Here is a 25,276-nt window from a genome sequence, read left to right as displayed (position 1 = left end):
GCCTATGACATGATGTTCAAATGCAGATTTACAAATTGATAAGTAAGTTAGCTGCTACGTCCGAGGCCAATCAGTAAAGTAGGCAATCTCACTTACTTCGATATGCTTCAGGAGGTCCTGCGCTGTCCCATGTCCCATGAACTGAGATCCCATGTATCTCGACCGCACCTCTCCATTGCTCCAGAAACGAACGTGGAGGTCCAGTTGCTTGGATTTGGTGGACGAGTTAAAACTTTCGTCGAACATCATGACATACGTTCCGCTAATGGTGTTAATTAGATCTCTCTTGATGAAGTCCGCTATACCAAATTTTGCTATATAAGCGATCTTGTTCGGTCCGCACGTAAACGTTTTTGCAATGTTTGAGTCGGGGAACATTGCCTGGAAAACGTCACTAATATTATCGTTACTGTTATATGACATATGTTTTGTCACGGTGTGGAGAATCCAAAGTACCTCCGATTTTGAAGTCTCAGTGGATCCGAAAGTAGCCCGAAGATCAGACCGACTCGACGAAGCTGTAACATTTTTGCCTTGGAGTCCGGAGGGACCAGGCATCGACAATGATGTAGGCCTAGGCAGCTGGGATACCGAACAGAACTGTGAGATGGTTTGACTCTGCTGAAGGTTTTTCATGGCAAGCTGGTGTTTGTCCGCTTTGGCATGAGACTCGAGCGCCTTCACACCCAATGTCCCTAGCTGTATTATCTTCTTGCATATTTTGCAGCGAGCTTCATATCTATTGCTGGGGACAGCTTGTAACCAGCTGCAAAACTCACCCTTATCGAGCCAAGTCATGTTAAACACACACTTCCCCATGATCTTTGAAAACGACGCGCTCGACGACAGCCCTGACTTAACGTTGCACGAATTCGGCGGGCAGGTAGCTAGTGAACCAACTTCCTTCACTTTATTGGCGGGTTACATACCGCCACCTAGTTTACAGGAGTTATACCTGCAGTGATCACGCAATGGGATTATCATCATCACGTAGCCTACTGGAAAACAAAACAACCAACGTTTTATTTTCCGCGGACAACGCTTGACCACAATTAACAAAATGAACGAAGGTAAGAATTTTAAGACTTGGGTAAATTAAATTTAAGACCTAAACTTCTGTTTTTTAGACTTTTTGAGGCCTTAAATTTCACTTTATGAATTTAAGTCTTTTTTAGACTTTTTAAGACTCCGCGGGAACCCTGAACATTACACACTAACTAAAGCTAGAAAAGTGAAATCATAATCAACCACCCCTTTAAAGCCCGTTTTCTCAAAATGACTTTTCTCTCATTCTCCAAGTCTGAAATCTCCACTTCAGTTGCACCAATATACACCAAACCTTCCAGTCTTGTGCCGAGTTATATTATGAAGACATTTACTGAGGGATTTGTAAATATATTATTCCTTGCCTGATTTATGTAACATTTTATTCCAAAAAACGTGGCGAAAATCTATTTTTTAAGGCTATTCACAGTATATTCTGATTTACAGGATAACAAAAGTAGATATCCATAAATCCCTCTGTAATTTTTCCCCATCTAATATGTGAACACAATAAAAAAAGAATTTTGAACCTGGCTTTATCCAAAACTCAGATTTCATTTTTTAAAATATATGCAAATTAGCACATATTTAATTAGACAATGCCTAATTTGCATATTCAAACATTAAATTACAGAAAACTTGTAATACATTTTTTTCTCATCTTAATGTAGGCAATCAACTGGGAAAGTTTCATGGTGATATCTGCTAGTTACACATTTTACCCTATTCACCTGTAGTGTCTCGCCTTAAACTGTTGAAGTGATTTTAAGCATTTTGATTCCTGTATGTGAACGTGACTGACCTCAATCTCTCCAGTTTACAGTGTGGATCCTTCAGTACGGCACATAAGTGCTTCACTCCTGAGTCTCCTAGTGTATTCCCGCTCAGGTCCAGATCTCTCAGGTGTGACGGGTTTGATCTCAGAGCTGAAGTCAGGATGAGACTCTGTTCCTCTGTAATACTGCAATCACTCAGACTGAAGACAGAGAAATAACAATAGTTCACATCTATGATGATCATCTTATTGAAGAGCTACAGCAGCATTTAGTGTCCAATAGTCTGTTCTGAAACCCAGTCACACTAGTTCTGTGCGCTGAAGACACGGTTTCTTCTCTTTCATTTTAACAATTTATTTGACATCTCTCTTCTTTATTCTCTGTTGAAAAGGCAGATTTCTGCATGTACACAATCAGTACATTGCATCAAATGCTGGATATTAAACAATTACTATCTAGATAAAAACACATAAAATGTGAGCAATAGGGAAACCCCATAAAGTGCACTGCTATAAACAATGAAACATAAGCCCTGCTGTCTTCAGATAAATAAACTTCAGTCACACTGTAATTGCTGTACAGTATTATGACACTAACTGTAGTTTCTCCAGCTTGAGTTGTGGGTTCATCAGAAGATCACTGAGGTTTTTCACTCCAGAGTCTCCTAGTTTATTCCCGGTCAGGTCCAGATCTCTCAGGTGTGACGGGTTTGAGTTCAGAGCTGAAGTCAGGATGAGACTCTGTTCCTCTGTAATTCTGCAATAACTCAGACTGAAGACAGAAAGAGAAAATAAAATGAATCAGATTTATGATGATCAACTAGCGTGTTTAGCTTCATCCAGCAGACTTTTGCTGACAAATAAACAGGGATATCCAGATGCAAGTAACACAGAGAAAGACTACACACTGCTCATTTAAATAAACTACTCTATGTTCGTTTACACATTCATTTCATATAATTTTTAAAGGGTCATGAAACCCCCTAAAACACATTTTTTGAGATGTGAACAGATGTACAGGCTGCACATCACTGAAAATAATAAAAGCACTTATAAGGATTACCAAATACGTGGAAATGGGTTATTTTTGTGTTTTTCTGAGCAATACACATACAAACAGCCCTCATAATATTCACAAATACACATACATTTCTATAAATCAGTTTTTATGAATGAATGGCTTGCTGTAACTGTTGCTCTGGTCTTCGTCAACAACACGCGCTTGCGCCCCCTGCTGGTGAGGTCGACTAACAGCAGATGGAGATTATGCTCGGTAATCTACTGCTTTTCCTGCAGTTCCTGGATGTCAATGTTGAATTTACTGTCGAATTTGAACCACTGAATTTGTGGAAGCGAATTTGTAAAGCGAAATAAAATGGACCGAATATTGCCTGTTGAATATTATAGGTTGTATTTTTAAACAGTTTGAATATTTTGGAAGTGAAATATGAAAGGTGAATATGGATTATTGCATTTGTATTGTCCAGGAGTAATTAGCTGGTGAAGTGGATTCACTTATTGTAGAGTTAATGAAAGTTATCGTGAGCATGGTAATGTTTTAAGCAGATGTCTTAACAAATGTCAGTAGACCGGGAAGATTTTAAAACGAGCCGTTCATTCATAAATACGCAAGATCGCTGTGAAATGCAGACCGGAAGTCAAAAGACAACGAGCGCAGCGCTGGAAAGGGTCTATATATGGTCTATATAATGAAGGTTGTGAAATAATTGGCTAATATTAACTCTGCTTTGGTGCTGTAATGATATTGCACATCACCACGATAAACGACCTCATCTGAGCTGCTTCAGCGGACTAACAACACTCGTCAATGTCACCATGTTTTAGATGACCAATCAAGTCAAAGTAGACGGGCTTTATGTTCACAGAAGCTGCGAGTCGAGCGCGGATTCCAGCGCAGCTTCACGACCCGCTTCAGTTAACGGTCATAAAGTGTGAGATATGATGCAGGCAGTGAAACTAAACCGCTGTTTTACGATAGAAGTTATGAACAACAGACAGAAATAATCAGTTTGCAAAGACTGTATCAATCACAGCTCAGCTTTGGGAAGGGAAGATATACAGGTGAAGATAAGGAGACTGAGAGAAGAAGAAAGAGAGAATGTGATGAAGATGAGAGAGGAAGAGCAGGTATTACATACTGTGCCCAGGGTGAGATTATCATTATTACAATGGATTCATATTTAACACAGATATTATGTTCTTCGCTATTACAGCGGAAACTATAAACTCAGTTTAACAGCACAAGCACCTATTAAATATATTTCCATAATAGTATTATTGTATAAATATATATATCTGTATACCTCGAATGTGTTTGAATACTTCCCCAGTATCAGCACTGGGACTGTTCACTGTATTACTCCACTTGTCTGTGTAACTTGCATCATTAAGCCAGAAGGGGGCGACACGTGACTGTCTTTATGAGTGAGCAACTGAACCATTAATTGAACCGATTAGTCCAAAAACATTGATTAATTCAGGAAAGAAACAAGTTGCTGAAACTGATCTTTGATGCTCACACATATTGCTCATATGCCTCTGGACACAGAAGGATTGCATTGGCGTTTGATTGAAATGTAACATCTTTGCAAAATAATAATTGAATCATTTCTCATTCCTGTTTGGAATAAGTGATTGTGTTTTGTCCAAAATAAGCATAACATCTATGCATTCAATTTTGTAGTGTGGATCATTCATTGCAACATTTAAGCTAAAAAAAGCGCTATATAAATATAACGAATTATTATTATGATTATTAATCTGATTCTCATGTTTAAGAATCTGTTTTCTGCTTGACTAATAATGTATGCTTCTGCCCACTGACATGCTTTTGAAGCTAATGATATCCATTTTTTGGCCTTCAAACACCTTAAATTGCACATGTGTAGATCAGGAAAATCACAAATGTCCCCCGAACCCCCACAGCAACATCAATTTTGGGACCTCAGTCTTTATAAAGTCCTGTGTACGGCCCTGCCTTCATGTTGCCATTGTCTTCTGTCTGGCTTTGTTCCCTGTGACTGCTGTTGGTGACCTTCATGTTTCTCAGTCAAGTCTTTGTTTTTTTAGTTTTGTTCACGTTTATTTGAATACAAACAAAGCTTTTCAAAGCTTCAAATCAATTAAACCAATTTCGTGGCAAAGTGATTCACTGTTCTGAAGTCAGTAAAAGTCCTGGCAGAAAGCAAAGCATAAGGATGTAGTGTTATGGCACTGGTGAGTTCTGCAAGGGACTTTTACTGACTTTTCTCAACTCACCGAAGTGACGTCAACGTCCGGTCTAGCAGTGGCATAACCCATCAGGCAAGTGTTATTTTAATAAACTTATGATGTACTTATAAAACGAGGCATTGGGAAGTTTGTGAGTACGGAACCTATTTGCACTAATATAGAAGTCTGGTAACATTATGGACATTATTAGTGGGGTAAATTACGAGATACATATTTGGAGCCGTTAGCGCCTGCACTAAGGCATTCTGCTGATTTCTCTAAATAAGCTCTAACTTTATTTACAATATTTCACAAACACTTGTTTAATCTCAGTAAATCTGCATGAATCATGGGTTCACAGAGATCATCGCCCCTCAGTGGTAACTTTAATATTGTCTCGACCAGGAAAAAAAGGCTTCTGGGGGGGTGTTTGGCTCGAGGTCATGGTGCAAAGGACCCTAGGTTGATTTTACTGTGGACCTTAAACTAATCATCTAATATGATTAAATATCAAGTGTCTGTATAATATGTGCTCTTTTATCAATTTTCAGTGCTTGTTTTGTTTATTTTATGGATGGCTCAGCTAAACAGGCCAAACGAAACTTAACTACTATTATTCCTTTTAATTATACTAATGTCAAATTAAAACGTCTACAAATGTATAAAACTGATCAGAGATCACATTAAACCCACAGGCACTTGTTTAATCTCAGTAAATCTGCATGATTCATGGGTTCACAGAGATCATCGCCCCTCAGCGGTGAACCATTGACATTTTGAAATGTGTCGAAACAGTTATAACGTAACGGAGCCTCGTTTACTGAAATCATGCGACTTTGCCAGTTTGATACACGTTTTGAACCACTGATCACTAGAAATACAAACATTGATTGAAAGCAGTTATGAACATTTCTGATTCTGATGTTACAAAAACATTGTTCTGCCTCTACAGTTACTGAAATAATTATTGACCCATGATTAAATTGTCTGTCTTAACCAAATATTTAAAGCTTGATATCACGTTTTAATTGTGTTTTTAATTTGCTGTTTAATTTTATTACTTTAAATTGTTGTGGCTCTTTGTGACGCTGAGGAAAAACTGCCTAAAAGTAAAGTAATATTATAAATAAATGAGCAATACTCACGTCAGTGTGTTGAGTCGACAGTGTTTATCCTGCAGTAGAGCAGCGATCTGATTCACTCGTGTGTCTCCTAGTTCATGTCCACTCAGATTCAGCTTTCTCTGGAGTAACGGGTTTATACCCACAACTCTATCCACATACTGACAGGCTTCCTCTTCAGCAGGACTCACGAACCTGCAGAAGAGTCAATTCAGTTCTCAACTCAATGTCTGTTGCATTACAAAAAAGATTGATACGATAAATGTATATTTATTTGAACATTTAAATACACAAATAAATATAAATTTGAAGGAAACTAGAGCGACACTCAGTCCTAAAGCAAACTCAGTCATCACTTGGTCGCCTCCAGTTGGTACAAAATGCAGCTGCAAGGCTGCTGACCGGGAACAAAGAAATATGATCATGTCACCCCTATTATCCGCCTTGCACCTTCCATTTACATTTTTAAATCAAAACTTAAAACATATCTCTATTCCCTGGCGTTTTGATACTTAATATCCTTGTTTCACTGTTTGGTTTGTTTGGTTTTACGTTTCTGTGCTTTTATTTATTTATTTTTCATTACTATGTTCAACACTTTTGGGTTAGAGCACCTAAGCTCTGCTATATTTAAATGTGCTTTATATATATAATTTACTTACTTACTTGCATAAGAACAGAAACGTCTCACAGAGCAGAAGGGCAAAAGCTCACTAGATCATGGTTTTCAGTATGAATACAGAGTGTGAAATTAAGAGAAATTAATTCTGGCTTTTAAGCAGGAGAAGTGAGAAACGTCAGCACAGAGAAAACTGACTGTGAAACTGCATGTTTGTGAACATCTGGAGACTCATAGACCTGCTGTAGAGATGCAGTGAATCTGGGCTTGATGGAAAACTATTGTATTCAGAAAACTATTACACTAAAAGGATATCTAGAATTTTGATGAGAAGTGTGCACAAAAATAAAATTGTTCATTTAAATGATCAAGGTATCCTCCAGAATAGCAGCCCATATACTGACCCATAATGTCTATTTGTCCTTTAGCTCGTATCGCAACTAAACTGTGTTGACGTTTATCATCATCGTGACAGAAGCTGCAGCATCTGATCTGAGGGTTGTTCCATAAAAGACGCCAAGAAAAGCGGGGATTAAACTCCAAAACCCGACTTGAATGAACCTAACAAATAAGTTGGGGCTAAAGCGGTTTCATAAAAGGTCATTCAAGTTCACGCAATCCCACTAATTTGATCCAGGATTATCTAGTCTAGATAACTGCGTGTGCACGCGTTTCTTAAGCAGCCCTAGAGGTCGACCATAGATCAAATCGATCCACCATCAAACTGCATATATTTTGTGCCGTTTTATGCGTTTGAAACATGGTGTTTGCAAAACTTACATTTCACAGGAATATTCTCCATCTGTAAATCTTAGAAAAATCGAGCAAATATTTCCATTTTGCTGCTAAACCTCATATTGAACGAGCGCTGCTGCGCGCTTGTGCGCCAAATCGGAGCGCGATAATTCTGACTAATATATACATTTTGCTTGGAAAAATAATAGGCTATGCGATATTTTATAACACCAGAAATATTTTATAAAATTTCTTGTGTTTATAAAAAATATTTATAGAAAAATGTTAAACTTAAAATAATAATAAAAATTAAACGGAAGTAATTCAGGGAAGAATTTAAGAAACCAAATATAATAAAGATACAAAATATAGTTTTGGGTTTTGGACCTAAGCTACTTAATAAAGATGACTTATACTTATTTAGAATGCTGAGAATTACAGATTGTAAAGCAATTTTTTTTTTTTTTTGGAGAAAGCAAGAATGTTTGGTTGGATTTAGTTTATACGGTACATTATGGAGAGGATAACATGAAATTAAGAGCAAAAGTATACATTTTGAAAAGATATGTGCAACTCTAAAATCAAAGAATATTCCATAAAATAAAGGAATACATATTAGCCTATAACTAAATAACCTTCCCTCCCTTTTAATTCTAGTTATTTGTTATTTTATTTTTTTAATTATTTAATATTTATTATTTAATATTTGATATTTAAAAAAATATTACTTGAATAATTTATTAGGAATTATGTCATTATAAGAGTTTGATATAAATATGTGAATGTTTAATTTTTCCCTTTTTTCATATGTAAAAGTGTCGAACTATGTACTTATTGGTTATTGTTCCAATTATGTGTTGGTGGGTATTATCACAAAAAGAAAAAAAGGAAAAAAAAAAAAAAAAGAAAAATATATATATATATATATATATATATATATATATATATATATATATATATATATATATATATATATATAAATATAAATAAATATAGCTGCAAGCAGCGATTACGGGCCCAAGCCGGTGGCACCGCCACCCTGGTGCCTTTAGTTACACTAAAGGCACCGGGCTGGCGCTGCCACCGGCTTGGGCCCTCCATCGCTGCTTGCAGCTATATTTATTTATATTTATATATATATATATATATATATATATATATATATATATATATATATATATATATAAAAATCCGCCACCCCGTTGCCTTTCGGGTTCCTGTGCACGACGGGCAATAACGTAACCCCGCTTTGACTGTCGAGAAGAAGTCTGCTTTAGAGCTTGCATCAGTGTGAGTCTTTCTGCTCCCCTCCAAACACACACAGAAAAGGGGGGGGGGCTGTCTGTGTGTGTGCCCTCCCTCCCCACACACACACACACACACACACACACACACACACACACACACACACACACACACACACACACAGAGAATGGCAGGGGGAACTCTGTCAGAGAGAGACAAAACCACATTCAAACCAAAATATCTGACTTCCTGTTGGTCGGAGCTTATGACTGTAAATGAGAAAGTTGTCCGGATCGATAAGCACAATATAGAGACCGAGTTTTGTGACTGTAGGTAAAAATAACCCACCCACTTTAGTCAAAAGTATCTTGAAAGTAACACACTTCCTGCTGCCAGTTGGTGGCGCTATAACTTTGACTCACAATAGTCACATCCATGTGATCGCCCTCTTACAACAAACACACTGCTGAAGTTTCATCAAGATCAATAAATGTATGAAGACGTTATAACACATTGTGTTTTTCTTTTCTCGCCATAACTTCGTTTCCTCGCCACGGCCAAACCGTTCAAGATATCAAAAATCCGTCCGCAATTTAGCGTCCTCAATGTCTTGACTTCATGCTGACCGAGTTTGGTGGCGATAGGATAATTTTTCTTGGAGGAGTATATCAAATTCCAGGGGCATGCATTTTCATACAGCCCATGATAGCCGACTTCCTGTTGGACTGGCGTAAAACTTAGAGCACGAAAGTTGTTCGGCCCGATTAAATCTATATGTGTACCGAGTTTCATATTATTACATGCAAACGTGTTTGATATATGGACCAAGTTTTTCGGACCACGTTCAAGGGGGCGCTGTTGAGCTCCCCTGCCACGCCCGGGTACCAGCTTCAGCCCAGCCCTGATGGCCGCAGGTTCTGACCTGTGTGCAAAGTTTCAAGAGTTTTCGAGCACGTTAAGGGCCCCAAAAGTGCCCGAGAAGTCCCACACAGCAGAGAAAGGGTTAAAATAAAGCCCCCCCTCCTCTCTCACACACACAGACACTGAGAGAGACTGGCAAAATTCCCATCAAATCACATTCAAACCAAAATATCTGACTTCCTGTTGGTCGGAGCTAATGACTGTAAATTAGAAAGTTGTCCGGTTCGGGGAGATAAATATAAATACCGATTTTTGTTACTGTAGGTAAAACTAATACCCCATTTTTGACTAAAGGTGGCGCTACTGAGCCCCTTACCACGCCCGTTTCTGAAACTTCACACATGCCTAGTACCTAATAAATCTGATATGCATGTTGAGTTTCATGCAATTTGAAGCATGTTAAGAGCCTCAAATGCACCCAAAAAGAATATAAAAGTTTAAAGCGTTGCCATGGCAACAGTATTTAAGATATCAATAATTCTTTCACAGGTCTACATCTGCCGTGTGTTTACATTATACACATAAAGTTTGAAGCAAATCGGGTAAAAATAAGAGGGTGAATTCAAAGCATTTTGAAAGTGACACACTTCCTGCTGCCAGTTGGTGGCGCTATAACTTTGACTCACAATAGTCACATCCATGTGATCGGCCTCTTACAGCGAACACACTGCTGAAGTTTCATCAAGATCAATTAATGTATGAGGATGTTATAACACACTTCCTGTTTCCAATATTCGCCATAAATTCGTTTCCTCGCCACGGCCAAACCGTTCGAGATATCAAAAATCCCCTCGCAATTTATCATCCTCCATGTCTTGACTTCATGCACACCGAGTTTCGTGGTGATTGGTTGAATCGTCTAGGAGGAGTATTTTAAATTCCATTGCATGTGTTTTTTAAACTACGCCAAATAGCCGACTTCCTGTTGGGCTGGGGTAAAAAGTCAGAGCACGAAGGATATATGAACCGATGAGATCTATAAGTGTACCGAGTTTCATATTATTACACGCAAGCGTGTTTGATTTATGGACCAAGTTTTCGGACCGCGTTCCAGGGGGCGCTGTCGAGCCCCCCTGCCACGCCCGGGTACCAGCTTCAGTCCGGCTCTAATGGCCGCGGGTTCTGACATTTGTGCAAAGTTTCAAGAGTTTTTGAGCACGTTAAGGCCCCCAAAAGTGCCCAAAAGGTAGTAATATAATAATAATAATAATTAAAGCTGCAAGCAGCGATTGCGGGCCCAAGCCGGTGGCACCGCCACCCTGGTGCCTTTAGTGGAACTAAAGGCACCGGGTGGCGGTGCCACCGGCTTGGGCCCTCCATCGCTGCTTGCAGCTTTAATTATATATATATATATATATATATATATATATATATATATATATATATATAAAAATATATATATATATATATATATATATTATGTAAATTCTTTTTTTCCCCCTATTTTTAACATATATATTATTATATATATAATAATAATATATATATTATTAACATTTTTGGATGCTAAACTATTCTTTTTAAAGGCTTTGTACTTTGTACACTTTGTACACTCACGTTCCAATATAGAAAAATTTAAAAAAATTATTATGAACGGCACAAACTGTACAAATGACTATTTAAACAGAGCAGTGTAATTTTTATATGTAAGGTTGACTATTTTATTATTATATTTTATTAAGGCTATAATGAACATTCTGCGATGTCAAGATTGCAATGCTGGAATGCTGTGTGTGTGTGTGTGTGTGTGTGTGTGTGTGTGTGTGTGTGTGTGTGTGTGTGTGTGTGTGTGTGAGGCTCGATCGAACAATGGAGACATAAAAACACACTCCGTCATTTTGTTCATACAGAACATCATTCAAAATGCAAAGTGTTTCCTTATATTTGTGTACACTCACAATGAAACACAACATTGTGCTTTTGTTAAACTATAAACTCTTCTCAAACTGTTACCTATAACTGTCACCCAACCAAAATCACACACACACACACACACACACACACACACACACATCCCCCCTCCCCTCCCCTCCCCACACAGACAGACACACACAGAATGGCAGAGAGACAGAGAGAGAGAAAATACACATTCAAACCACAATATCTGACTTCCTGTTGGTCGGAGCTAATGACTGTAAATTAGAAAGTTGTCCGGATCGAAGAGAAGAATATACGTACCGAGTTTGGTTACTGTAGGTAAAACTATAACTAAGTTATAACACACTTTATGCATCCTTTTTTAATCATAAATTTGTTTCCTCGCCACGGCCAAACCGTTCGAGATATCAAAAATCCCCTAGCAATTTATCATCTTCCATGTCTTGACTTCATGCTGACCGAGTTTCGTGGTCATCGGATGAATTCTCTAGGAGAAGTGTTTCAAATGCGAGAGCAAGCGTTCTCCAATCAACCCGTAATAGCCGACTTCCTGTTGGGCTGGCGTAAAACTTGACCCAGGGAAAGTTGTTCGGCCCGATTAAATCTATATGTGTACCGAGTTTCATATTAATTCATGCAAGCGTGTTTGATATACGGACAAGTGTTCGAATCCCATTCCAGGGGGCGCTGTCGAGCCCCCCTGCCACGCCCGGGTACCAGCTTCAGCCTGGCCCTGATGGCCGCGGGGTCTGACCTGTGTGCAAAATTTCAAGAGTTTTCGAGCATGTTAAGGCCCTCAAAAGTGCCAGAGATTTTGCACACAGCAGAGAAATGGTTAAACTAAACTAGCCCCCCTCCTCACACACACACACACACACACACACACAGAGGGAAAATGCTCCAAACAGTCCACATTCAAACCAAAATATCTGACTTCCTGTTGGTCGGAGCTAATGACTGTAAATCAGAAAGTTGTCCGGATCGAAGAGAAGAATATACGTACCGAGTTTGGTTACTGTAGGTAAAACTAATACCCCATTTTTGACTAAAGGTGGCGCTACTGAGCCCCTTACCACGCCCGTTTCTGAAACTTCGCACATGTCTATTACACAATAAATGTCAAATGCATGTTGAGTTTCATGCAATTTGAAGCATGTTAAGAGCCTCAAATGCATCCAAAAAGAATATAAAAGTTTAAAGCGTTGCCATGGCGACAGTATTAAAGATATCAATAATCCTTTCACAGGTCTACATCTGTCGTGTGTTTACATTATACAGATGAAGTTTGAAGCAAATCGGGTAAAAATAAGAGGGTGATTTCAAAGCATTTTTGAAAGTGACACACTTCCTGCTGCCAGTTGGTGGCGCTATAACTTTGACTCACAATAGTCACATCCATGTGATCGGCCTCTTACAACGAACACACTGCTGACGTTTCATCAAGATCAGTTAATGTATGAGGATGTTATAACACACTTCCTGTTTCCAATATTCGCCATAAATTCGTTTCCTCGCCACGGCCAAACCGTTCGAGATATCAAAAATCCCCTCGCAACTTTTCATCCTCCATGTCTTGACTTCATGCACACCGAGTTTCGTGGTGATTGGTTGAATCGTCTAGGAGGAGTATTTTAAATTCCATTGCATGTGTTTTTCTAACTACCCCAAATAGCCGACTTCCTGTTGGGCTGGGGTAAAAAGTCAGAGCATGAAGGATATGTGAACCGATGAGATCTATAAGTGTACCGAGTTTCATATTATTTCATGCAAGCGTGTTTGATTTATGGACCAAGTTTTCGGACCCCGTTCCAGGGGGCGCTGTCGAGCCCCCCTGCCACGCCCGGGTACCAGCTTCAGTCCGGCTCTAATGGCCGCGGGTTCTGACCCGTGTGCAAAGTTTCAAGAGTTTTTGAGCACGTTAAGGCCCCCAAAAGTGGCAAAAACCTTGAAAAAAAAATTATTATAAAGAAGAAGAAGAAGAAGAAGAAGAAGAATAACAAAAAACCCTTAGAAGAACAATAGGGCTCTGCGCCCTTTCAGGGCTTGGGCCCTAATAATAGTTAAGAAGAATAATCCTTTGGAAAACAATAGGGCCTTCGCCTTTTCAAGGCTTGGGCCCTAATAAGAAGGATTTATTGGGGGGAAATATTATGTCTTTAACTGTACATTTGTACTAAATGTGTTTGAATTGAAAGACATAATAAAGTACATATATATATATATATATATATATATATATATATATATATATATATGCTAAAACATTTGTTGTTGGACATTAGATGTGCATTATTTAGAATTTTAAACCTACAAATAATAACTGTATTTTTTATTATAGAAATAACTGTAAATGGACTATTGTAATGGGGTAAATCAAGTCTAATATAGTCCAATTACTAAGCACAGATTCATCTTACCAGTTAAAATGTAATCTGTGCTTTTGTAATTATTTATTGTCAATTTTGTGATTTTAACTTCTGCTTTAATAAGCTTTTTTTATTCTATTTTAGATTGTAATGTTCTAATGTTCTTCTAATAACCATAAAAATGTACTACAGCTGCCAATTAAAACCAGAGAGAAATGCATTCATAAATCTTTAAAACTATCTAATTAAATCTTGGGCACAAAACATTCAGCCAGTAAGAAAAGAAAAACTGTAGGATATATATACGATATAACAACGATAACATAAACATTTCATATACAATTTAACACGTTTGTAGGTCTATATTATCTCATTTATCATTGTAGCCTTATTTAAGTTGATTTTCTTGTATATTTATTTTTGGACTGATAGTGGTTAATAAAGTCAAATAATGGTATGAGAGAATATCAGTCATTGTGTTCCTATTGGTCAGTGTTAGAGGATCTGTGCAGAGGATCTGTGCAACAACTGAGGCTTAGCCTGACAGTTAGCCTGCCCTGGACCAGGCTAGTTTCCCAGCATAAGTTGCCAGAGTAACTGAGTTTGAACTATTTTAAGTTTGCTTTATGAAAAAGAATCAATCGACAATAAGTTTGACTAACCAAAATAAGCCTGGCTTGTATTCTAATCTTGTTTTATGGAACAACCCTCTGATCTTGATCATTTTGATGCAACAAATTGTCAAGCTAATTGTATAGCAAAAATATTATATTAGTTATGAATATTTAGCCTCCATATAACTTAGATCCCGTCTCACCTCAGTGTCTTCAGTTGACAGTCTGGATCCTGTAGTAAATCATTGAGCTCCTTCACTCCTGATTCTCCAGGATCATTCCCTGTGAGATCCAGCTCTATCAGGTGTGAAGGGTTTGATCTCAGAGCTGAGGCCAGAGCTTTATAACCTTCTCCTGTCACACTGCAGTTAGAGAGTCTAGAACAGAGAGGAAAACACTCAGCTGAATAATCAGTTAAACCTGAACAATATAAATCTGAATGATCGCTCTTCCAGTCGCCTCTACAACAAGGAAGCCCATCTTAGTCGTCTTGTTAAAGGGATAGTTCACACAAATATGAAAATTAGCCCATGATTTACTCACCCTCAAGTCATCCTAGGTGTATATGACATTCTACTTTCAGATTAATACAATCGGAATTATATTAAAAATATGTCCTGGCTCTTCCAAGCTTTATAATGGCAGTGAATGGCTGTATATTTTTCCATCGAAGTGCATCCATCCATGATAAAAGTGCTCCACACAGCTCTGGGGGGTTAATAAAGGTCTTCTGAAGTGAAGCGATGGGTTCGTGTAAGAAAAATATCCTTATTTAAAACTGTATCGACTAAAATAACTAGCTTTTTTATTAACCCCCCAGAGCCATGTGGAGCACTTTTTTTACAAGAAAAGATACTTGCCAATGGCCCTCAGGATCTGTAGCTCTTATTCTGATATTTAATGTTAGATCTTTCCTTTTCTTGGAACAAAATGAATGAAAAAACAACAACAACAATAAAATAGCAAAATGACAGGATTTATATGGTATACCCACGTTGTAACAAATAAATAAAAGATCTTTGAATTTTTCACAAAAGTTCTCTTGCGCTCTTGCCTCCGGCATCGTCCTGTCAGTCATCGCACCTCACTCTAGTCATGTGACTCCTGTGGCTCAACTTACCTCAGTATCTCCAATTTACACTTTATATTCTTCAGTCCAGTGCAGATCAGCTCCACTCCTGAATCCTGCAGATTATTATTGTTCATGTTCAGCTCTTTCAGATTGGTGTCTGATCCAAGAACTGCAGCCAGAGCTGAACAGCTTTTGTCTGTTAAGTTACAATCATTCAACCTACAATAAATCACAACACAGAATTAGATGGAACACATACAATACATGTTCTATATACAAATATTAAATACATTTTACATTTATTTTGTTGCATAAACAGCATATACAGCACAGAGGCTGAGTTAAACTAACATTCATCTTCAAAAACTACTATATCCTGTGCATTAGTGTATTCAATCAGTGACAAATTTATTATTATTATAATGTGCTAGCAATAATGTTTCATAGTTTGGAGCGGTTCGATTGCTTCAATAATGTTCTCTGCACACTCTGTGGGTTTGGGTTTTGAAAAGCAAAACGCGACAAACATAGGCTTCGTGTTTTTACGCCAATCTCATTTCATAACGTCTAAGGAATATATTTATATGTTCTCAGTTGTTTTTTTGTTTTGTTTTTTACAGGGACTAGATAACACTGATGGAGTCCTGCTGACTTGGTAAAATGAAAAATCAAACAATATGGAAATGACAGGTATGTACTATGTTTCAGGAATAGCACAAAGGTGTGATCAGTGTGTTCAATAATGTACTTTTTTTGTCCATTGTTGTGTATCTTTGGATTATGTTGTGTTGTAAATAAATCCAGAAAATCAAAAAGCCATTCTTTTTTTAAATTCACTCCTCATTCTTTGTGCAAGGTTCCTCATAATGATATGGCCTGATAGCACCTGATAGGGCCATTATGGGTCTTTGTCTTTCTCAGGTCTGAAGCACATCAATATGCATGGGTGGTTCACGCCTACCTCGCATACAGCTTTCTTACACAAGACATGTCTTACAAATTTTAAATCAATATATTGTTTTATCTGAATGAGTATGCAGGATGATTTTGATTCAAATATTCTAGGCTACGTGATACAATTTTCAAAAGTCTTGTGAATAAATAATCAGTATGCGTTTCATGACCTTATTTCAGTGACAATTATTTCAAAGAAATTTCACAAACCATGCATAAACGTTATTATCTCAAAACTACAAACTTTCACATACAAGCTGCTGACATATTATTGTAGCAGAGTTTGTTCTGAATACAGTATAATAAGACTTTAGCCATGAAAATGTCACAATTAACAGAAATAAGCTAAAATGTCAGTGTATGTCAGAACACCTCCAGGACCCAGAAAACACCTCAGACCCCAGAGGGTTAAAGGCCTTTCACTATAATTCTAAAAATGCCTCCATTCACATGTACATGTCTCTTTGACATAAAATCTTTAATGATTTAACCTAAGAAATTTTATTTGTTTTTAATATTTCAAGATTAAGGTCAATCGATGGCTGATGCAGATATGTTAGAGAGCAGGGTGGCCAATGGGTGATATATCATTAATTTAAAGATAGTAAAAAAGCATCCTTAACAATTTCTGAAATGAAATTTATAATTATTTTACTTAATTACTAAATTAGAAAAATATATTCAAAAAGATTATATGAAAAAAAGAGAGATTTAGAACGATAAAAAACTTTTTTTGTAGAAAAAACATCTTAAAATGTGTACATCATATATGATACAACAGGCTTCTGATAAATGTTTATTTGTAAATCTCTTGATCTACATATTGCATTAAAATAATATTACATTGAACTACAGAATTACTCATAGAAATAAACATTTAAAATATCTAATTACTGGGAGAAACAGAGGGACAACTAATATATGATGTGGTAATATATAAGTTCTTTATTTAAGTATCCTGTTTTATAAAAATCTCAATGTTTTATACTATAACCTTTCAGAATTTCATCTAACTTTTTGGCAATATTAATAACATCTGTACCAAATTACATTATTTCCCCCCAGTTTGGATATATGAATAAAATATGTATTTTTTTCTTCCTCAATATGAGTATGAGCTAATATATATATATATATTTTTTTTTAATATATATATATATATATATTTTATATATATAATATTCTATAAGTCATACAAATATGGTGTATTATATGATACAAAACAAACATGCAAACATTTTTACATGGTATTTTATATTTTGTCTTAAGGTTTGATAAACTGTCTACACACACAAAAACAGGCGCGATGTCAGGCTTTACAGGTATAGGTTCATGTTTATGATGGGGAATCACTATAGAGTAATGTAGATAAATGCATTTTAGATGAGAGCTAAACATGACAAAATATAATAAAAGACTTACAGAGCTCTTTTGGAGGTTTTGATGACTGCCGATAATCTAATGAGACACTCGTCTGATTTCTTGAATTTCTGAAGCTCAAACTCCTCCAGCTCTTCCTCTGATGTCAACAACACAAAGGCTAAAGCAGACCACTGGGCAGGTGAAAGGTCACCAGATGAGAGACTTCCTTTGCTAAGGTGGGTCTGAATCTCTTTCACCAGAGTTTGGTCGTTCAGTTCATTCAGACAGTAGAACAGATTGATGGATCTCTCTGCAGGAAGATCATCTTCTAATTTCTGCTTGATGTACTGAACTATTTCCTTGTTGCTCTGGTCATTGCCGTCTTGCTGTGTCAACAGACCGCGTAAGAGTCGTCGATTGGACTGGAGTGACAGACCGAGGAGGAAGCGAAGGAAAAGGTCCAGGTGTCCATTATCACTCTCGAGCGCCTTGTCCACTGCAGTCTTGAGAAAATCAATCATGGTTTCATTTCTGTTTTCCAGTTCTGTAGACTCATGATCAAACACGCTTGTCTTGTTGATGTCTAGACACAGATGTGCATAAAGGGCTGCAATAAACTCTTGAATGCTCAAGTGAACAAAGCAGTACATGGTCCCAAGAACGATCCCTGTTTCCTCCTTAAAGATCTGGGTACACATGCCTGAGTACACTGATGCCTTATAGACGTCAAGACCACAGGCTTCCAGGTCTGTGTCATAGAAGATCAGGTTGCTTCTTTCCAGCTGATGAAATGCCAGTTTCCCCAGTGAAAGGATGGCGTCTGTATCCCAGGAAACATCTGGTGTGTATTCTCCATCATACTTTCGGCGGCTCTGCTGGATCTGAAAGCGGAGAAAGTGTGTGTACATTTGTGTCAGGGTCTTGGGAGTGTCTTCAGTGTTTGATTCCTGCTGTGTTTTAGAGATCTCATCAGCCTGAGTGTTTTTCACATCATTATTTCTTTTGATGAACATCCAGAGAGGCTGGAGACGATACATCACACCACGTCTCATTACAATCAAACTTCAGAGGAAGGCGACATTCGTCCAGTCCATCAAGGATGAACAGGACTTTGAACTGATTCCTTCTTGTAAGGTTCAGTCCTTTTGTCTCTGGGAAAAATTTAGTTATAAGGTCCATCAAACTTAGTTTTTCTTTCTCCTTTAAGTTCATCTCTCTGAATGGAAGAGGAAATATGAAGCTGATATCTTGATTCTCTTTTCCTTCAGCCCAGTCCAGAACAAACTTTTGCACAGAGACTGATTTCCCGATGCCAGCGACTCCTTTTGTCAGTACAGTTCGGATCTTCTTGTTTTGTTCAGGCGCTTCAAACTAATTTGTGCATTCAACCTGTATCTCTTGTGCTTCATGGCGCCTGGAAGCCACTTCAATCTGTCTCACCTCATGTTCAGTATTGACCTGTTCACTGCCACCCTGAGTGATATAGAGATCTGTGTAGATGTTATTCAGAAGTGTGGAGTCACCTTGCTTCGCAACTCCTTCAAACACACATTGATACTTCTTCTTTAGGCCACATTTCAGCTGAGGAATGAAGAACAGCTCATCTAAACACAGGAACAGAACATAGATAGTTTGAGTCTTATTTTCTCTCCTACATTTATAAGAGACAATCAGACAGATGATCATGAGTCTCTCACCTTCTAGAGCATCAGCAGCTTCATCTTGCTTCATCTCTCTCAGGTAATGTAGTGTGAGATCAAGAGCTGATTCTTTGATACTGGATCTGTTCTCAATAAAGTCCTTCACAAAGTGTTGTGTGTTTTCTTTTTGTAATATTTTCTTTAACTTCTCCAGTTCATTCTTCAGAAATGTGATTATTTTGCTCTCAAGATCCTACAAACAAAAGTAAGAGAAATGACAGTAGGGCTGTTGGAACGAATTCCGAAATTCGAATATAATTCGAATATTAAAAAAATCAATACTATTCGAATGCTGAAGTTACTATTCGAATATTGCTTTTTAATTTTTTTATTTATTTTTATTATATGCAATCTTGCTTTTCTCGCCAACTTGGGTTACACACGCATGCGGAAATGAAATGCTTTTGTTTCGTCTGATAAACAATACATTTTTGAATCGTAACACAATTGTGCGCGTTATCCACGTTGCATCGTCATAACAATACTGTCAATAATGGCGGCGAGGACTGTCTCCATGGAAACAGAGATCACCACTCCTGACAATTTGAGAAGCGATGTGTGGAAGGTGTTTGGATTTCAAATCATAAATGGGAAAATTAAATCACAAATAAAGAAGTGGCAATTAGCAGAATATGCAAAATCTGAATGAAATATCACTCCTCAACTTGCAACCTTACTGTGCGTTCACACCGGACGCGAATAGCGCGTCAAATTCTAGCCTGCCGCGTCTAGTTATACACTTGACCACTTTTGTGTCCATTCGCGCCTCAAGAGCGTAACGCGTCTTTGCATTGACTTAACATTGAAATCACTCGCGCCTAACGCGCTATTCGCGTCCGGTGTGAACGCACCATTAAAGGAACACGCCGACTTTTTGGGACTTTAGCCTATTCACCTTATCCCCCAGAGTTAGATAAGTCCATACATACCTTTTTCATCTCCGTAAGTGCTATAAGTCTGTTTGACGCACCCACCGCTAGCCTAACTTAGCACAAAGACTGGATGTAAATGGTTGCAGCTAGCATACTAATCCAAATAAGTCACAAAATAACGCAAACATTTTCCTATTTACATGTTGTGATTTGTATAGTCACAGAGTGTACAAAAAACAAAGTCACATGAGACACAGACATATTTTAACTGTATAAATACTGGGAACTATATTCTCTGAAGGCGAAGCACTGCTACTTGGGCGGAGTGATAACCGCAGCACCTGAGACGCGCTCTGAACGAACTCTCTGCTCCAAACCACGGCGCGTCTCAGGTGCTGCGGTTATCACTCCGCCCAAGTAGCAGTGCTTCGCCTTCAGAGAAGGACCCACTAGCGGTGGGTGCGTCAAACAGACTTATAGCACGCACGGAGATGAAAAAGGTATGTATGGACTTATCTAACTCTGGGGGATAAGTTGAATAGGATAAAGTCCCAAAAAGTCGGAGTGTTCCTTTAAGGCACATCTGACAACGCTACACCCTGACAAACTATAGGCGATCTGTCCAAGGAACCGCTGCTAAAACAGGCAAGAATGACTTCTTTTCTGCCTCTCTCTTCATCACGGGGCTTACCAGCTGTCTGCCAAAAGGCGATTACAGACAAACTGACACTGTTTATCTATAAAGATACGAGACCGATCAACATCACGCAGGGGTCTGGATTTAAATATTTTATTCACAAGCTTGAGCCAATGGTACACGGTTCCTAGCCGCGCAACAATCACTGACAGAGTTGTGAAACTCTGACACAACATCAGACAACTGATCAGTGGAAAAATGTCCATTCAAGTTGCCAAATTAAAGTCATTCATTTTGTTCCGCTGTTTTATTGTTAATAAAAAAACGCGATCACCCGTTTCTAAATGTTTATTGTAATGTTAGCTGACCCTCTAGTGGACAGAACGTGTAACAACAACCAAATGCTATAGTGGCATTGACGATCCATAAGCCTGTGTAATGTCGCAAATATTAATAATAGGATGAATTTGAGCATTTAATATTTGAATATTATTCGAATATTAAATAAAATAAGGAATGGAATTCGAATAGTTTTATAGAGGAAGATTGACAGCCCTACAAGACAGAGTAACACAATTTAAGCCAAATTGTACATCTACATTTGGTCAACACTATTTATTCAATAATTATAATACATGTAAATTAAAAAATTCTGTTAAAATGTTGTGCTAAAATGTGTTTAAAATTAAAAATAAGTTATCAAGAAAAATTTTATTAAATTTTTTTGTTCAATAACATATTTGTTTGTTAGAAATATTAAACATTTATAAAAATGTGTTTTCCTACCTGGAAGATCCCTAGAAGATTGTCTTTGAAATGCTTGTGGTTCCTGTGAGTCTGAACGTCTGAGTCTAATGTCTCACATTGAAGCCTGTAATCAAATTAGTAAAATATTACATTTACATTTATGCATTTATTTTATCCAAAGCGACTTACATTGCATTCAAGGTACACATTTTTTTACATTTTGTCAGTTCTTGCTTTCCCTGGGAAATGAACCGATGACCTTGGCATTGCTAGCGCCAACGCTCTACTGTTTGAGCTACAGGAAAGCCAAAAAATAAAAATTTAAATAAAATAAATGTTTTTATTATAAAAAAAAAAAAATTATAAAAAATACTAACTGATATTTTACAGAAAGAGAAATAAACATTAGCTGTGAATACTGACAAATGTTTGATCTAAACATGTTTCATGATTGGTATTCACTGATACAACTTTTAAACACAGTCAACGTGTGACAAAAAATTAGTAACACAAATTACCTTTTATTAGATGATGGTGTTTTCTCACTGAAGTTTGGTGGATAACCTTTAGACCGGTCACTCTTCAGAGACACAGAGCTGGACACATGTGAGCCTGATCTTACACTGATCACACAAAGAACAGAGAGAAAACACTTGCAAATAGTAATCACATGCAGTATAGCTGTGTATTTGTTCATTCATGACCATGGTTGGATGGATAAATATATACATGTTTAGTTGCATGATCTATTTTCCATAGTGAATTTATGCCTGTGTAATTGTGTTACTGAATGAGTTTCATAATGTTCCCAAGAATTGAGTTTTATTGTGATTTATTGTTTTATGCAGTCAAGTTCAATCACATAAACCACTGTGGACAAATAATGCTAATGTAATGTAAACACACAAAATACCTTTTATTAGATGATGGTGTTTTCTCACTGAAGTTTGGAGGATCACCTTTAGACCGGTCACTCTTCAGAGACACAGAGCTGGACACATGTGAGCCTGATCTTACACTGATCACACATACCAGAGAGAGAGAACACACTTTAGTAAAGGAGGATCAACTGTGTCTGAAACACATCTGTGTCTTTATCTAATCCTCCACAGAAATACACACACTCAGACAATCAACAGTTTTATAGTTAACCACCATTTGATTTACTGGCTCACACTGGTTTAACAACTTCTTTAATATACATGAGTGATATTAAACATGTTAAAAATACTTTAATTTCAGAGAAAATTTCAAGTGTTTGTTTATTGACAGAAATGGAGAGGAGAAATGTCCGTGTAAATTAAGTGTATAGTCGTTTCCTAATGTCTGCCAATAATTTTATCATCTAAAAACTAAAGTCATTTATTTGGAATAATTCAGCGTCTAGAACGTTATTAACAAATTATTAACTGTGATATTTTCTTTAGAGCAAACAGGGCTTTATAGACAATATGTCACTGTTAATTTAAGAAGTTAAAAATTGAAGTTGTGCAAAGCATTTGCAAATATAAAGCAATGCGTAAAGTTGTGATATTGACAGGGAAACACAAAGTCCAGTGGAGTTTAAACTGCTAGTGTGAAACAGACGCAGTCTTACCTGTGTTTCTTTGAGAGACTCATCTGAGAGAGAGAGTCCTTTCCTCTTTCCTCTGACATACTGCAGCTAAACTGACCCTGGAAACTGACCAGCACTGCTTTCTGCAACACTCAATCCTTCAGCATCACCTGCAAATCACACCATTTTACACAGATGAACAACATCTTATCTAATGCAGAGTTATCATCAACAACAGCAAAAACAATGTATAAAATAAAGTGAGTTACAAACAAATATATTGCCACGTAAAATAACCGAATGGTCTTAATCATTTCTGATTGTTTAATGAGTTTAACTGACTCTAAATATGAATGAATTTGGGGAACAGAAATTGACACTGTGCTGGGAAAACTGAACCCAGTTTGATATATTCTCTATTACAGTATAATATCATTTTACACTCATATTTACCCAATCTTTATTAATTGTTGAATCGTTTAAATTAATCGATTAAATGTCATTTAATCATTACTTCAAGTTCACAACGGTGGTTGATTTCATTACTTTCAAATTATCTTAAAATAACTTATTGAGTAAAAGTAACCAGAATTATAATGGTCAAACTATAACTACAATTCATAAATCACAATAAATTCAGTTTAATAACAGCAGATTGTTGTTCATTGACGTTAGGCTTCATCTGTCTGTCTACTGTAAATGTCTGCTTCAAAAATACTTTCGATTTCACATCATGAAAACAACAGCCGAACACGGAAGAGGAAATGGGAGAAAACTTTCAAAAACATATTTGTTTTCAATAAACCTTTCTCAATAAACTTTTAGTGTTTCTACTTCAAAAGATTGTCATTTCTGGCAGATTCTTCTTCTGTTCGGAGTAGCAGAAGAACAGCTTCTGTAACTTCACATTTAAATCACGCTTAATATACAATATGCAGTTCCTAATCATTATAAACGACTGTAATGGAGAATGTATTAAACTTACTTGCAGTCTTGTCCACTAAGAAGTGAATTTATCAGTATTTTAAACTCAGTTCCGCTTGTTGTCAGTCCGCGCGCGTCGTTCTCAGAATCTCTCGCTGGTCTCGATGGATTGTGGATTAAACACATAAATGGTCGCGAGTGTTATTATATTTGGTAGCCATTGTGCTAAATTGACATCTGTAGAAATGTTTTCTGGATCATAGATTAAATTAAATCCAGTGAGCAACAGGTTCAGGTGTCAACAGGTGTTGTTGCTTTCGTTTTCCTCTTCTTCGTGTGTTTTACAGGAGGGTTTGTAACAGCTGAACAGTTGCACACCGACACCTACTGCACTGGAGCGGGACATTATACCACATATATCTCTAAATCCTGTTTAAAACCTCTTAACTAGACATTTCAACTGTGAATCTGTTAAATTCCCTGTTTCTGGACTATTATCCAAGATGCTGGATATTGTAAATGACTGACATCCTGAGGTTTGTATTTTTATACATTTAATCCATAATTAGTTTGTTCACAATTAAACTCCACAGAGTAGCCTAAGCTACCTTTTCATTTAGGGCCCAATATTTTTTTATTTTTCCCTAAAGTTCGTTTTTTATTCATATTTGTCTGGATTCTATGTTTTATGATTTAATACAAATGTATCATCAAATATGGTGTCTTTTGAAATGAATTAAAACTTTCTTGTAAGATGTAATCAGACAGTTTCAGTGTGTATTTGACAGTAGTTTTCCTCAGATGGAACGGGGAAAAGCTTGTGAAGTGACTCTGAAGAGCAGCTTACGTGTGTGTGTGTGTGTGTCGAAGGTCATTTTCTCTATGGGACTTAATCATATATGGA

The 25,276-nt window shown here is 37.2% G+C and overlaps 1 protein-coding gene across 1 annotated transcript in view; it reads right to left on the bottom strand.

Annotated features, from left to right (window-relative positions):
- The window catches only part of LOC306998057 (NACHT, LRR and PYD domains-containing protein 12-like), a 37,259-nt gene extending 12,553 nt beyond the window's left edge, over positions 1-24,706 (bottom strand). Inside the window, 14 exon segments of the mRNA XM_079611807.1 lie at positions 1,847-2,020; positions 2,418-2,591; positions 6,196-6,366; positions 14,753-14,926; positions 15,670-15,840; positions 17,998-18,943; positions 18,945-19,308; positions 19,312-19,541; positions 19,635-19,830; positions 21,933-22,017; positions 22,412-22,516; positions 22,807-22,911; positions 23,491-23,618; positions 24,434-24,706. Of these exon segments, the coding sequence (XP_079467933.1) occupies positions 1,847-2,020; positions 2,418-2,591; positions 6,196-6,366; positions 14,753-14,926; positions 15,670-15,840; positions 17,998-18,943; positions 18,945-19,308; positions 19,312-19,541; positions 19,635-19,830; positions 21,933-22,017; positions 22,412-22,516; positions 22,807-22,911; positions 23,491-23,549 (2,954 nt within the window). The 5' untranslated portion in view covers positions 23,550-23,618; positions 24,434-24,706.
- Between the last annotated feature and the right edge of the window lie 570 nt (positions 24,707-25,276).

Source organism: Phoxinus phoxinus (assembly GCF_949152265.1).
Source record: "Phoxinus phoxinus genome assembly, chromosome: 5".
Classification (NCBI taxonomy): Eukaryota; Metazoa; Chordata; class Actinopteri; order Cypriniformes; family Leuciscidae; genus Phoxinus; species Phoxinus phoxinus.
The sequence above is the reverse complement of the archived record's forward strand: the minus strand, read 5'-3'. Positions and strand labels throughout refer to the sequence as shown.